The following is a 16,278-nucleotide window of genomic DNA, read 5'->3' as shown; positions in this document are numbered from 1 at the left end:
AGCAGCGACACTGGCCTCCAACTCCGCTGGGCGAGGCTCTCCTGGGCCTCAGGGCTTTCACACCGGCTTTTCTTTCTGCTTCTCTCATTCTTACTCCCATCAGATGAGGAAGGAGCCAGCGCCCAGTCGCCGTCTTGGCCTTCCCTGTAATAGAGGAGGACAGTGACACTGTCGGCATCCCTTGGTTCAGAGGGCGCCGCGTGAGAGAGAGCGATGGGTTGGGGTCGCACCACCTTGCCCACAAGTTCGGACGGTTCAGGGACACGGTGTGATGGATCTCGCCTCTCCTAGAAGGCCTTTGGTGGGGGTGCGGGGGGCTGGAGCCAGGCGATGGATTTGAGAGGTGTGAGTCAAAACAGGGTCTCCTCCCCATCAAAAGAGGAAGCCTGAACCACTGGCTGTGACAAAGACTGCAAGGCAGAAACGCCATGACCTGCCCCATCTCGTACCTCTTGCGTCTGTCGGGCGACAGCAGCGCTGGGAAAATGATCCGGAGAAGCCGGCCGCACTACTAGCAAAGCGCGCCGGCCCCGCGCCGGCCCCGCGCCGGCGCACTCCGGACACTGAGCCCGGCGCACCCAGGTCCCGCCCTGGGGCGGTCCCGCGCCCCAACCCCGCCTCCCGCCTCTGCGTGCGCACCGCCTAGAGCCCGCCTCCGTGAAAGACTGCCCGGCGCATGCGGTCGGGCTGGTGCACTGGCTGCCGGGGGCTCGGCGTGAGCGTCGCCCTCTTAGCTCTTTAGCCGACGGCAGGATTTAAAGCCGGCCTCAGGTAGGCTGACTCCAGGGATCCCGCGGGAGCTGTTCTCGCGTGCAGGAGTCGGAGGCAGGAGCAGATCCCGGCGCGGGACAGCCCCACCGCCGGTGACAGACACAGCTCCCACCAATCAGGGGTGAGGTGGCCCGCCGGCCTGCCCAATGGGCTGCGTGCCTAAAGGGAGTGGGGCGGGCGGCCAGGCCGGCGAGGAGCCGGCTCCCGCGCACGGGGCCGCGTGGCCGGGCGCCGCCGGGGAGACCGGCTGAAGGGGCTGAAGGGCGGTGGGGAAAGGCCGCGGGGCCCGGGCTGCGGGGCCCGGCAGCGCCCATATCAGCGCGGCCTGGCTCGCCTGACCAGGGTGCCAGGGTGGCTCGTGGGACGGAGAGGGCCGTAGAGGCTCGGGAGCCCTCTCTGACCAGTCCGCCCCAAGCAGCCCGGCGGTCGCCGCTCCATTCGGACCGCCGCGGCCCTCGCCCCTCCGGCCTCAAGGCACGGCCTTAGCTTCGCCGGAGGGGGATCAAGGTCCGAGCCAGGCCCGCCGCGGTGGGGGATGGGCTCGGCGGCCTGGCTGCGGCCCCCTCCGGAGCGCCCGGACTTCTGCGGGTGGAAGAGGCCTGGGAGCTCGCGGAGCCGGACGGCCTCCAGGTGCTGGGGAAAGGTCGGCTTCGGCCCTACAGCTGGCCTCATTACTTCTCGGCCGCCCGGAACGAAGATGCTGCATTTTAAACAAGTTCACTACGTGTGCGTGGCGCACTTACGTCCACACTCATTATAATTTTGAATCCTCAGCAGTCCTGTGACACAGGCGATGCGGAGATTCTCAACCCCGTAACCCCGTTTAACAGATGTAAGGACTTGGGCTTCAGGCGGCTTCTGTGACTTGACAGGTCCCAGTACACAAGTGGTGGAGCTGGAACTGGATCTCAGCATTTAACAACAACATCTTTGTTGTTGTGTCATCTTTGATGAATTCCTTTGATGCATCTTGATTTCTGTTACTTTTGTGCTTGAAAACCTTCCCATGTCTCTCATCACCTTCAGACTAAAGTTCAGATTGAGCATTCAAGTTGCCCCATGATTTGGCCCCTTGCCTAGATTTCCTATTTATTATTTCCCACCATCTCTCCCTCACCCCCTCACCCCCCAGTCTCTTTCCTTGGCCCTACCTCTGTGTTCTGTAGATAGCTGTACCTTCCTGTCCACTCTTTTCCCTTTCCCTTCAAGGCCGTTGCAAGTCTCAGGTCAACACAGCGGGAGCCATCTGGATCCTCTCCTCCCTTCACTTCTCTCACCTTTCTCTGATGGGCCATGGTCCTTACGCTGGTCTTGCCACTGAAAGCTTTCTACTCTCTCTTCTTCTCCATTTATACCTGTCACACATCGTCCCTCAGCTTCCTACCATCACTGGATTACTCATTTATTTGTAAATGTCTGTCTCTCTAAATGGACTGCAGCTTGAGCTATGGCCCAAATCTGAGTAATTTTTGTAGTCCCCGAAGTGTCTAGCACAGTAGCACTTACCTACAGGGTAGTCCATACATGGGGGTGACTGGGTCCCATCAGCCTCTCCTGCCTGGTCTCTTGAGTACATTGGAATATTTATTGCCAGGCACTGTGGAGGACTGCAGGCATCTCCCCTAAAAAGAGGTGTTATCTTCTTAGAGTAAAATTGGGGCCAATCAAATGCAAATGGATGAGATGAGTCTTCTATAGAAGTAACCCACTCTATAACCCACTCAGGATGGCTGAGGAATTTCTGGAACATCCAAAATTTAGTCAGTGAGTCCAGGGTATAGTCTCAGGGATATGCCTGGTTAGGATATCTCTAAAATGTAGCCAGGTCTGATGCTCACATGTCAATATGGCACTGTTCAGCTGTGAAGTGACAGAGCAGTGTTTCCCCCAAATATTAGGGACTTGGGGTCAAACAAGTTTAGGGAAACTGCAGACTGTATATCCCTTTTGGGAGATCACAGTGCACATTAGCTTATTAAAGGCTCCCAGAGGTCTTGCATTAAAGAAACCAGTTGACTGTTTAACCAACATTTCTCTGATTTATCTGTCTTTTGAGCCCTTTTTGGGTATCCCATATGCATTTTGACGAAACCAAGGAGCATGCTTTTGGGAGTTCTGAAACAATAGAAAGAGCAGGACATGGTTGGGTGTTTTCCTTGCTGTCTGAGGGGGGAAGACATTTTGAGCGTTCTCATCTCTTTGCCAAGTATGTTTATTCCTGCCTTGGGGAGGAGCAGAGCGGAGCAGGAAGGTGGAATGCTTCAAGCAGAACTCCCCAGTTTCCTTGTTCCCTTCTTAGCTTATTTTTATTATAATTTGGCTTCACAAGAAGTGTTCCCAGAGGAAGAAAATGTCCCATACCATGCCAAAGCAAGCATTCCCTTCTGCTTGGGATTGTGTTTTTCATTTTGATCACATTCGGGTTTACTGACCAAATGCTATTTCTGAGCCTCCAGAGCCGGGGCCAGTGATAAATTCTCCCTGGAGAGCCTGTCGCTGTCTGTCTGCTCACCTCTTGCCCCTGCTGTTCTTGCATCCATCCATTTCTTTTATCTCTCACGAAGTCTGTTTCTTCCGTTCCCTGCTGCAACTGTCCGGCTCTTAGGATTTAATCTAATCTCCCTCTCTTTGAGTCATCTGCCCATTATGTGCTTCAAACTGGTTTATTGTCTGATGTCCTTTTCCTCCAATATATATAGTCTCTCTTCATGGCATACCTGGGAGAGATTTCTGGCAAGGAGCAAGTTATTACATTTCAGAAGAGAGCTACCTTTAGTTTTAACTGCTACTCCTTTTAAATGCTGAAGTTCTTTTATGCTGTCTTCAATAACCTAGAGGAGCTGTGTTTTCTTGGCGATAAATTTTAGTTTAGCTGAAGACATTATCTCTTTCATGGGGAATCAGAGTGCTCATCCAAGATTGAAATATTTTTCTCCATGTGGGGAAAATAATGAAGCACCTGCCTGACATCCCAGTGTCTGGCGGCAGTGTCAGCCAGCATTGGGGGCATAATGTTCTATCAACAGAGCTGGCTTTTTTAAAAAATTATGTTGGCTCTCAAGGTTGTTAGCTGTCAAAGTTTTAAACAAAAGCTGCATTATTTAATTAGCAGTTGTTTTTCAAGTCATACTTGACTAAAGCCATTGAGTGATCCAAGAAACATTTGTTAGGATCCCATATAACAACCTTCCAAAGTCATGTGACAGATAAGGAAACCGAGGCTCCTAGAGGCTTCATAGCTAGTAAGTGGCAGAGCCAGGATTTGAACCCAGATCAGTTTGATTTGTTGAGGTATGTTTTTTCTTTTTCCCAGGTCAACAAGTAAAATGAAGTACATTCTCGTTACTGGTGGTGTCATATCAGGAATTGGAAAAGGAATCATTGCCAGCAGTGTGGGCACAATACTCAAGTCATGTGGTTTACATGTAACCTCCATTAAAATTGACCCATATATTAACATTGATGCAGGAACATTCTCTCCTTATGAGCATGGTAAGCAAAATGCATTTCTTTTTTCTTGTTTAAAAATAATTATGTAGGGGCTTCCCTGGTGGCGCAGTGGTTGAGAGTCCGCCTGCCGATGCAGGGGACGCAGGTTCGTGCCCCGGTCCGGGAAGATCCCACGTGCCGCAGAGCAGCTAGGCCCGTGAGCCATGGACACTGAGCCTGTGCTTCCGGAGCCTGTGCTCCGCAACGGGAGAGGACACAACAGTAAGAGCCCTGCGTACCGCAAAAAAAAAAAAAAAAAAAAAGTAATATGTGAGAGAAAATGTCAGCCTCGGGAAATTGTGTGTACTTTGCATTCCATGACCTCCACTTCCTGCCTTCTGAGAAGGGTCCTTAGCATAGCAGAGTGATGCTTTTCTCACTTGGACAGAGAAGAAGCAGAAATCTTAATAGGCAATGGAGTGATTAGAGTTCAGTGGTTTCTGTAATAGGAATGATATTTTAGGTAGCTGAATGAAAGTTTGTCTCTTCTCTTGAAGAAAGATATCTGGTGACACAGTAACTTTCTTCAAATATTTGAGAAGAGGGATTATGTTAATACTTTGTGGCCCCAATCTTTAGGAATAGGATGGGTGGATAGAAGTTGAAAGGCCATGGACTTTGGCCCAAGGTAAGATCTTTATAATAGTAAGTGCTCTCCAAAAGTGGGGTGAAGATTTTGTGAGTTCCCTTTGGTAGAGGTGTTCAAACAGAGGCCAAAGGACCACTTTGTAGGGATTCAGGCAACGGATAGATGTTGAATTTGGATGATCTGTATGCTTGAGATTCTGTTTTGCTAACAGAGTTTGGATAGTAAAAACAAGCATCCTTCGAAGTGAGTAGAAACCGTTAAGGTAGGGTAGGAAAACAGCACTATACTTCTTTGTTATTGCTGATTACCTACCAACTGTGTGATGTGTAACTGTGTCTGAATTGCCTAAGAGAGTAATTTCTTAAAATTGGGGGTAGATGTACTATTGAGACATGTTAAAAATACTTCTCAAGTATTTATTTATTTGTTTGTTTACTTTTGGCTGCATTGGGTCCTCGTTGCTGTGCATGGGCTTCCTCTAGTTGCAGTGAGCGGGGGCTACTCTTCGTTGCAGTGTGTGGGCTTCTCGTTGCGGAGCACAGGCTTTAGGTGCGCGGGCTTCAGTAGTTGTGGCACGTGGGCTCAGTAGTTGTGGTTCGTGGGCTGTAGAGCGCAGGCTCAGTAGATGTGGTGCATGGGCTTAGTTGCTCCGCGGCGTGTGGGATCTTCCTGGACCAGGGCTTGAACCCGCGTCCCCTGCATTGGCAGGCAGATTCTCAACCGCTGGGCCACGAGGGAAGTCCCTCAAGTTTTTAAATTGTTTTCATACCCCTACTTTCTAATGTGAGGTGAAAATCTATGAGTGTCATCAGAGCAAAAATCTTTATGTAATAAATAGTGTCAGGAAGGATGGAAAAAATTGGAGCAATATTTCAGCATTCTTGAGAGCAGAGGATGAGGGAAAAATAAGACCATTTTTACTTTCCTATTTTGGGGCTTGTCTCCCATTGTGATGGTAGGAAGGCTCCATTTGGGGCAGAATTTCTAGAACGACATTTCAAGGAATGTTTGTTAAACAAAGGAACAGGAGGAAACTTGAGCAATTTCACACCTTTGTTTTGGACTAAAGTGTGGCCCAGAAGCTGGTTTTTATAATCAACATGACTGTAACATATATACCTTGTTTAAGTTTTTGGATCAGATCCTACTTTTATCACATTCAAACCTTTCTCTGCTCAGGTAGGAGACTTGAGCCAAAAGTTCTTTTTCTTTAGGTGACAGATGCCATACCGTGTAAAGTTCCCTGTGTCTTGCTTGGCTGTAGTTTCCTTCTGTTCATTCCATGCTGTTTCATGCCAGAATCTTCTAATTCAGACTGAATTTGGCAGTATACTGGAAGTATGGAGTTAACCTTTTGCAGAATGATTGGTGATTTTTCTTTCTTGTCACATTTACTTTTCTAGAAATAAATTTCCCTGCTTCCTGTCAAGATAATGCAGACTTTGTTCTGTTCAAGTGTTTATATTTGGGAACTCAAGTTGTGCCATGGTATTTGTATCTTTCACTCACCCTAACCATTTTCACTGTTCACTGCAGGTGAGGTTTTTGTGCTGGATGATGGTGGGGAAGTAGACCTTGACCTGGGTAACTATGAACGTTTCCTTGACATCCGCCTCACCAAGGACAATAATCTGACCACTGGAAAGATCTATCAGTATGTCATTAACAAGGAACGCAAAGGAGATTACTTGGGGAAAACCGTCCAAGGTAATACTGGATTTGCCTTCAAGGTTTAAAAGTCTTAGCCAGTTTAATTTCTTTTGTGTATAAAAATGTGCCTTTTATGTAATTTCATCATGAAAGTATCAAGTTATTGTTACTGAACTATGTCTTCAGTTGAAAATTCAGAGTTTCATGGCTGTTTACTCATAAAGTAACTTGAGTAGGCTCCCATCTCTCTGTGAATGGCATTGAAGCTGACAGTCCAGCTTCATGATTTGAGCTCAGAGAGCTGTTGTTTTTCCACAGTGATGAGTGTGAAGTGACGACGGCAACTAGGTGAGGGCAGTAAGCCAGACGGTGTATGTCGTGCATCTGGGACGTTCTGTGTATAGACAGGGAGAAGGAAAAGGACTTCCATTGTGTCCATTGGTCTTTGGGCTGGTCATGGGTTAGAGGGAGTCTGAGAAGCAGGTCTCTGGGTCCTCCTGAGCTTTCACCAGCACAGCATCTGTCTGTCTGCTGGGTGGAGGTTTTGCACAGCGATCATTTGAGGCTAGTACTGCTTTTTTTTTTTTTTTTTTTTTTTTTTTTTTTTTTGCAGTAGGCAGGCCTCTCACTGTTGTGGCCTCTCCCGTTGCGGAGCACAGGCTCCGGATGCGCAGGCTCAGCGGCCATGGCTCACGGGCCCAGCCGCTCCGCGGCATGTGGGATCTTCCCGGACCGGGGCACAAACCAGTGTCCGCTGCATCGGCAGGCGGACGCTCAACCACTGCGCCACCAGGGAAGCCCTAGTGCTGCTTTTTAAAAGTGGGTGTTGGGAGGCCACAGGTCTAGTATGACGGCATAAGTCCAGATTTGGGGGCTTGCTGAAGAGTGGCTCTCATCTGAGTTATTAGAATAAATCTGCTTTTGACTTTGGACTTTACTGGACTGAAGGCTGAGGGTCACACTGACAGCTGTCTCTCCACTGGGGCCACCCTTTCTGGATTCTGGGCTAGGGGGTCATGTGTAGGTCTTAGCTCTGTCACTTAACCAGCTTTGTGAACATGGGCAGATTACTTCCCCTCTTTGAGGTCTAATTCCTTTTCTGTGAAATGGGGATAATACCAGTACCTACCTATCCGGGTTGCTGGGAAAATTAAAGGAGCTGAGTCAGTGGAGTATTTCTCTCGAGTTCCCAACACACAGAACGGGATCAATTAGGAGTTGCAGTGATCTTGGTCATATAGTTTGCTGTTCTAGGCCTCTAGTGTGTTAATGCATTGATTCACTCATCAGCGATTTCTTGAGTGCTCAGTGTGGTCAGACCCTTGCTGATACTGGGAGTGCATGATGAACAAGCCCAGGGAGGCCATTGTCCTCATGGAGGTTACCTTCTGGGAGAGAAAAAACCAAACTGGTGAAGTGAGTTGTGTGCTAGGAGCTGAGAAGGAACTAAATAGAGTGAGGAGAGAGAGAGAGAGAGAGAGCGGTGCGGAAGGCAAATCTGGACAGGTGGTCAGGGAAAGCCTCCAAGAGAGGGCGTGTGAGCTGGGAGGCCAGCCCTGGGAAGAACTGAAGGAGGGGGGCTCGGCGTGGACAGAGGGCCTCGGCTGCAAGGGGCCTGGTCAGGGCCCACGAGGGAGACTTACTGCGCTGAGACCAAGGGGCAGGTGGGAGAGGTGGGTTGCAGCCAGGTTCCAGGGGGCCTCCTGAAGGGCCACGGCATGGGGGTTGCATTTTACTCAGAGCCGTGGGAGGCCATTCAGGAGTTTAAGCCTGGGAGCGGTGAACTCGGAGTTGCATTTTAAAAGACCACTTTGGCTGCTGTGTGTGGGATAGGTAATATCCTGTGCTTGAGGCACTGCCGGTTCTGTACATAGGAAGTTAAACAGCAATCTCTGCCTCTTAGGAGCTGGCCTTCTGAGCCCCACGACTGTGGTTTAAAAAGCGCTGAGCCATGGCTGGGGTTGATGAGCACCGTCACGCAGGGGCTCTGTTCAGCGTCTCACCAGTGCTCTATCGCTACATTTCCACGACTTCAGGAAGTAGAAGCTCTTGCCTCCAGTTAACGGATAGGGTGATCGAATTTAGGAATAGTTAGGTAATTTGCGCGAAGATCCACACCTTACGCATGGTGGAACTGAGACTTGAATCCAGGCATTCTGACCCCGGATGGCTGTGCTTCCGACCACCCTGCTGCACTTCCCTGCCTCTGCAGTAGATTATCTACCCTTGGGTAAACTGGAAATGTAATGGAACAGGGTCCTGGTGCTCTCTTGTCCTTGAAAAGGGGTGTGATGTGCTCCCCCCCGGCCCAGCCGTAAGCAGTAGGAGTGGCCAGGGTAGATTCTGCTTTGAGGCCACTGCCTTGGGGTGGCTCAGGTCACCCGTTGAGGCCCTACTCTCCTATGGGGCTTCTAGTCACAACCGGGAAATCTGGAAGGGAGGCTGGGGGTAGTGTGATTTGTTAAGGGCATTTGAGAGGGGTCTCAAAAGTAATGTTACGACCCACTGCTCCTCTGCAGTTTGTTGTCACAAAGGGTGTGTCTGCCCCAATCGATGCGGATGGGACGTGTAGGTCATGTGTGTCCTTTGTCTTCCTCAGTCGTCCCGCACATCACAGACGCAATCCAGGAGTGGGTAATGAGACAGGCGTTAATACCCGTGGATGAAGATGGCCTGGAGCCTCAAGTGTGTGTTATTGAGGTTTGTTGAGTCTGTTTGGAACTCCATGGTACCTGCGCATGTGACCAGGTGTACATTTTCTCCTCCTTAGTCACCCACCAGCGACTGATAAGCCAGTTGCCTGTGAAGCCCTTGACCCTCCTAAGGGCAGCATGGCAGGTCAGGGCGCAGTCACCATCATGTGGAATGGCTGCACCATCGAAAGCAATACCTTGTTCACGCAGTTCTCCTTTTTCAGCATTTATACATTTGCTTAGTATGAATTGTACCAATAAGAGTGGCATGACGCATTTTCGTCTGTCTCTTGAGAAAGTCAGGTGACCCGACCTTCAGCTTTCCTCTGGCAGGAATGTTCATCTCTCTGAATGAGCCTTTTTTGGTTTTAGTTTCTGTACTCCTGCTTTGCTGATCCTAGCTGTTGGATCTCAGTGTTCCTGTGAAAACAGGAGACTCAAAAGTTCCAGCAGTTTGTTTATAACTACTTTTTAACATAGAAATTATTTATGGCTAAGTAGATAAGATTTTGGTTTCTTTGCTTTGTGACTCTTCATACAAATAAAATTCCTAGTGCATCTTTCACCTGACCGTTTTCCTGAAATGATGTGGAAGGATCCATGATAACCTTGGGGAATGTTGAACCTATCATAAAAAGTAATCTTTTAGCACAAAGAAATGTCCAGTGTCAGTATGTTAAATGACATTTTACAGGCCCAGGGAGTCTGCATTACACTGTTACTGATCATTGAATCGAGATGACAGAGTATGGTTGTTAGACACCTGAACCACAAAAGGAAGGTTTAGTGCTTAACCTCTAAATTAACTTTGTTCTTCTAGCTTGGTGGGACAGTAGGAGATATAGAAAGCATGCCCTTTATTGAGGCCTTCCGTCAATTCCAGTTCAAGGTCAAAAGAGAGAACTTCTGTAACATTCATGTCAGTCTAGTTCCTCAGGTAAGGCATTCAGAGCTTTACTTTGGGGGATGGAGAGGAGGGAGGAGAGGATGGTTTTCATTCCTTATCTGTTTCAAATATTTGAGGTGCAGGAAGCAGGGAATAAAACACTTCTTTGTGAATTTTAAATTATAATCATACTTTTTGAAAAGATCAAATGGAAAACATTTGGAAAATTAATCAGGGAAATTACAGTTAAAGACAGTGGGTTGCATGTGTCCATTTGTCTTTACTATGTGATGAAACTCCACTACAACTGGAGTAGAGGGAATTTCTTTTTAAGGCAAAAATTCACAAAGATAAATACTCTGAATGGAGTCAGTAGTGACAAAAATGAGGAAGGCAGAAAGCAGATGGCCATGTAGAAATGGACTGAGCAGACTTGGGAGAGCTGGATTCTAAGCCTGCAGCGGAGAAAGCAGGGAAGCAACCTTGCTTGCCCTGCAGAACCCCAAAGACTCAGGAAAGGGCAGCACTGGGAACCTCTGGGGCTGGGGGTGGGGCTCATTATAACTGCCGTTTCAGAAGCACTTAGACCCTGGCATCCCCTTCCCTGTTATGCACAATTGGGCATCAGTCCCTCTCCCGTCTTGGCAGAGACTGTAGGCTTTTTCTGGATGAGCAGGCACTAGGGACAGTGTATTTTCTGCTGCTTGATTTGCAGAATCATCACAACCAGGCAGGGACTGTCTACGTAGGAGATTGTAAGATTCTTCTTGGGGTATGCAACTAACCCAGGAGAAAACACACTGCCCTCAGAGGCTCCTCAGTGAAAACAGGCCAGCCAGATTCCCGCAGTGAGGACCCTGGTGGACAAGGTCACCCACTCACAGAACTTTCAGTTAGCTTTTAGAGTGAGCCAGCAGCTAGTGATCACCAGACATTTGGAGAAAACATTTAGCATGCAAGAGACCAGAACAACAGAAAAAACAGAGGAAATTGAGGCTCTGCAGGGAGTAGAAAAAGGAAACCTTAAAAAAAAAACCAAAGCAACATGTCATTAATATCCTCAGAATTAAGAGGAGATAAACTGCATCTGTTAAACAGAGCTGGATACCTTAAGAGAACATTCAGAGAATAGAAAAGAATTCTTGGAAATTAAAAATTGGATAGCAGGAATAGAAAAGAAATTTAAGGAAATACCCAGAAAGTAGAGAAGAAAGGTCAAGAGAGAGAAAATAGGAGAGAAAAGGCAAGAGAATTAGAGGCTGGTCTAGGAGTTCTCATCCAAATAATGGGATTTTCAAAAAAGTAATAGAAATGGAGAGGGAAGTGTGATGTGAACCAGAGGTCAACAGGCCAAATCAACCCACCCTCTGTTTTTGAAAATAAAACAGCTATGCCCATTTGTATTAAAACATTAATAAGAACCTACTGTATAGCACAGGGAACTCTACTCAATACTCTATAATGACCTATATGGGAAAAGAATCTAAAAAAGAGTGGATATGTGTATATGTATAACTGTTTCACTTTGCTGTACAGCAGAAACTAACAACATTGTAAATCAACTATACTCCAATAAAAATTAATTTAAAAAAATCAGAGTTGGGTAGTTGTGATAGAGACTGTGGCCCACAAAACCTAAAATATTTATTGTCTGGCCCTTTATAGAAAAAGTTTTCTGATTCCTCATCTAAGTAATTCAAGGAAATTTCCAGATAGGAGTTTCTAGATTGGAAGGGCCCACTGAACACTCAGCCTATTAAATGAAAAATGATCCCCACCAAGGTACATTGGTGTGAAATTTTGGAATAATGGGGCAGAAATTCTAAAAAAAACTCTAAAGAAAACAATCAAGAGTCATTATGTCATTAGACTTCAATAGCAATCCTGAAAGCTAAAAGATGGTGAAGCTGTTTCCTTAAAAATTCTCAGGGAAAATGACTTCAAACTTAGAATTCTATACCCAACAAATGTATCTTTAAGTGTGAGAGGAGAATAAAGATAATTTAGTACATAGAAAACTCAGCATATCAACAAAACAAAACCAAAAAACCAACCAAGGAAAACAAATAATTGGACCAGAAAGGAAAAGTTATGGCATGTGGTTTTCATGGTACACAGTATGTAAATACTCAAAAGTATGTAAACACTGAAGAGGGATCATGAAATAGGGGTTGCATACACAGGGCAGGTGCATGTAATGGGGGCAGGGGAATGAAAAGAGTGGATTCCTTACCCAACAGGAAGTCAATAGAAAATGCCTCAAACTAAATGTCAAGAAGTAGCAGTAAAGCATACTAGGAGGATCATTCAAGAGTGGAAAAGTGAAGGACCTACGGTATAGTACAGGGAACTACGTTCAATATCTTGTAATAACCTATAATGGAAAAGAATCTGAAAAAATATATATATATAAATCACTTTGCTGTACACCTGAAACTAACGTAACATTGTAAATCAACTGTACTTCAAATAAAAAAAAAAAGTGAAAGAGTGGCTATCTCTAGGGTTTGGAAAGGGGAAGGGGTAGATAGGGCTGCTACTACTGCTTTTAGGACAAACCTTACAGAACTACTTGACTCTCAAATACATGCATGTGTAACTTTGACAAAAATAAACACTGAACTAGGTAAATGGTCAAATTATCTATTTCCCTATTATAAAAAGAGGTTCGGGGAAAAGTCACACCTGAAAATTCCTTTTCATAGAGAAATTAACTTTTTTTTCCTTCTGTAAAATAGCCAAGTTCAACAGGGGAACAGAAGACTAAACCCACCCAGAACAGTGTTCGGGAACTCAGAGGGCTTGGGCTTTCCCCAGATCTGGTAAGATTTCCTGGTTACCTGGTTTCAGAGTGATCTTATCTGTCTAATTAAGATCTCGCCTCCATGGCAGTCGAAACCTTTTCTTGGCCCCCATTTAGTTAGCCGATGGTGGAGAAGTAGGGTTAATGCTTAGTGAACTGGGTTGTGGTTTGCAAAGATTTCCTTGCCTGATGTGTGTGAGGTCCTGTCTTCTCCTCCCAGCCAATCATTCATTCTCCTGTCCCTCCTACCCAAGAACATTGGTTGAGGAAAACCCCAGTTGGCTCATTAATCTGTCTGTTTGTCCTGCCACTCTCTCATGTTTCTCCAACTTGGGATTTAGGAATTTCAGTTTTGAAAACAAGTAACATTTTTACAGTTTATGTGCATTGTGCTAGGAGTTAACATTTTCATTCAGCTTGACAATGTGGTGTCTAATTTCAGTCAGGAGAAAAACCCAATTTTGTAACCCCTTGTGTCCATCCAAATGTCTAGGTCGTGTGCAGGTGCTCAAATCCTCTCGACACATCAGTGAAAGAGAAAATATCAATGTTCTGCCATGTTGAACCTGAACAAGTAAGTAGAAATCCCATCTTCACATAAATTATTTTTTGCTGCTAATTATCCTAATGTCTCTTAGCCAGTTTCGTGAGCCTTGTTGTTATTTCATAATTTGAGACAGTAGACTGTTCTGTAGAAGAACTGACGCCCACCGGCCCTGTGATTCTCCATCACCTTATCTCCTGTGGTTCCCCGAACATCTTTTACCTCTCCTGTCTGTCCCCGCTCATACTATTTGCTCCAGCCATGCTGAGTGGGTGTTCCCCTCTCCCTGTAATAGGCCTGGCAATCTCCTATTCATTTTCATCCTTTGGAGCCCAGCTAGGACACAGTATTGTCTGAGTAGCTTTACCTTCCACACCTCCTCAAACTTCAGGGTTAATCTTCTCTGGGTGACTTGTGTGTCTCACAGGTCCTGGTGGTAAGCCTGTCATACTGCCCCTTAGTGTGTATGTGTGTCTGTGTGTTCGTCTGTATTTGTCTCTCCTCATAGACTGAGCTTCTTGAGGGCAAGGATCACTTTATTCAACTTTATATTCCTGTTGCCTGCTGTCTGAGGTGCTGTAGGCTCTAAACATATAGTCTTTTTTGTTACTTGTACTAATGGAGGCTACCTATGGTACAGGAAATACGACATTTTGGAACCTGTGATATTTCTAAGTGTGGTGCGTGTAATGGAAATTCCAGTGGTGGTAAGTTGGGATTGTGGCTTTGGTCAGGTTTGGCTGAAGGAGAATAGAGGGGAAGTTGAGGTCAAGGAACGTATGATTAGGTTATGGATGGTTTGTTCTACTGCTAGGTTATTTGAGGATCAGGAGACTTAAGCGGGGAGTCCATCTGGCCTAGAGAGGAGTGAATGAGGCAGCAGGGTTAAAATAAGAGAAGTCCATTCACAAGGCTTCTAGGAGTATGGGAGAGAATATAAAACAATTAAACTCATCGCCCTGGCATTAAAGTGAAAAGAGCAAGGGGAAAGCCTTTGACTATTAGAAGTAGCTGTCCTCTCCATCTCCATCATGGCTCAAGCTTCAGGGTGTGAGGGTAGCCTGACATCTGAGATCAGTGTTCCTGGGCACGATGCCTGAGCCAGGAGCCCATCAAAGGGATTCTGCTTCGTACTAAGTATATGGAACATCAGAATACTTTCATTGTTATGAACAGCCTTTTTTCATGCACTTCAATTATTTTAGATATTTCTGTCCCAGCAAGTGAAGGTAATTAAGTTCTATAATAGAATAGGTTATCATTAAAATTAGTCACTATTAGAAATGTGACAAGTGTTTCTATATTTAAATTAGAACTTCACATCTTTTGCGTATTTTTAATTGGGTTGCTTATCTCATTGAGTGATAGGAGTTCTTTATATATTCTCAGTGCAAGTCTTTTATCAGATATGACTTGAACATTTTTTTCTCCCAGCTTGTGGTTTGTCTTTTCATTTTCTTTTGTTTTTTTGTCTTTCCTTTTTTTAATTGAAGTATAGTTGATTTATAATGTCATGTTAATTTCAGGTGTATGTCTTTTCATTTTCTTAATGGTGTCTTTGGGAACATAAAAGCCTTTACATTTTGATGAACTCCCAATTTATTCATTTTTCTCTTTATAGGTTGTGCTTATGGTATCATATCTAAGAACTCTACTTAACCAAGGTCATGAAGATTTTCTTCTGAAGTTTGATAATTTTAGGGCTTAACACATAGGTCTAGGATTCATTATGAGTTAATTTTTATGGATAGTAACTTTTCAGTAAAATTTGCAATTCATCTTTTTGCATGTATAGATATCTAGCTCTTCCAGCTCCATTTGTTGAAAGAACTATCTTTCAATAATATTCTGCAATTTTCTTTTTAAAGGTGGTTTTTAGACTTATTTATCTTTGTGAATTGTGTTTTAAATTTATTTATAGGTATTCATAATTTTTGTTACTATGTGAATGGTGTATTTTTGAAAATTATATTTCCTGATTAAATAAGACCCATGTATAGGAAACCCTGCTGACTTCTGCCCATTGATCTCAAGCTTAGCAACCTTACTAAAATTGTTAGTTATGATTTAAAAAAATTTTTTTTTACTTTTAATTTTTTTGGCTGTGTTGAGTCTTCGTTGCTGTGTGCAAGCTTTCTCTAGTTGTGTGCAAGCTTTCTCTAGTTGTGTCAAGTGGGGGCTGCTCTTTGTTCCAGTCTGCAGGCTTCTCACTGCGGTGGCTTCTCTTGTTGCAGAGCATGGGCTCTAGGCCCGCGGGCTTCAGTAGTTGCGGCTCGTGGGCTCTAGAGCGCAGGCTCAGTAGTTGTAGCACACGGGCTTAGTTGCTCTGCGGCATGTGGGATCTTCGTGGACCAGGGCTTGAACCAGTGTCCCCTGCATTGGCAGGCCAATTCTTAACCACTGTGCCACCAGGGAAGCCCCGTTAGTTCTGATTGTTTGCCTGTAAATTCCCATGGTTTTTATGGGTGAGCAGTTATATTATATGCAATTAGTGGCAACAGTTTCTTGTTTTCCAATTCATGTACATTTTTTTTCTTATCTAGTTGTAATAGCTAATATCTCTAGTACACTGTTGAATAGAAGTAGTGATTAGTGACCAGTTTTGCCTTGTTTCAGACTTTAAATATTAAGCATTAATATTAAATGTCAAACCAAATGATGTTTGCTGTGGGGTTTTTATATTTTTCACATTTTCCCTAACACTCCTAATTTACCAGGAATTGTTATTATGAATTGATTTTGAATTTTTATTAAATCTGCATCCACTGAGGTGATTTTTCCCCCCACTTTAATCTATTCATGTAGTGAATTCCACTGTTAAATGTAAGTGGTGTGGGGTGCAGCATGGGCTTC

The 16,278-nt window shown here is 45.3% G+C and overlaps 1 protein-coding gene across 3 annotated transcripts in view; it reads left to right on the top strand.

The window, feature by feature from the left end:
- The first annotated feature begins 605 nt into the window (after window positions 1-605).
- The window catches only part of CTPS1 (CTP synthase 1), a 56,687-nt gene continuing 41,014 nt past the window's right edge, over window positions 606-16,278 (top strand). For 2 of the 3 annotated variants that reach the window (XM_067010322.1, XM_059042580.2), the window contains exons 1-7: window positions 606-771; window positions 4,085-4,263; window positions 6,386-6,556; window positions 9,099-9,199; window positions 10,013-10,129; window positions 12,817-12,900; window positions 13,375-13,455. In XM_067010322.1, the coding sequence (XP_066866423.1) occupies window positions 4,098-4,263; window positions 6,386-6,556; window positions 9,099-9,199; window positions 10,013-10,129; window positions 12,817-12,900; window positions 13,375-13,455 (720 nt within the window). In that variant the 5' untranslated portion in view covers window positions 606-771; window positions 4,085-4,097. Of the gene's footprint in view, window positions 893-4,084; window positions 4,264-6,385; window positions 6,557-9,098; window positions 9,200-10,012; window positions 10,130-12,816; window positions 12,901-13,374; window positions 13,456-16,278 lie in introns of all 3 variants that reach the window. The other variant, XM_059042570.2, reaches the window with a different exon arrangement.

Source organism: Kogia breviceps, chromosome 1, assembly GCF_026419965.1.
Source record: "Kogia breviceps isolate mKogBre1 chromosome 1, mKogBre1 haplotype 1, whole genome shotgun sequence".
Lineage (NCBI taxonomy): Eukaryota > Metazoa > Chordata > Mammalia > Artiodactyla > Physeteridae > Kogia > Kogia breviceps.
The sequence above is the reverse complement of the archived record's forward strand: the minus strand, read 5'-3'. Positions and strand labels throughout refer to the sequence as shown.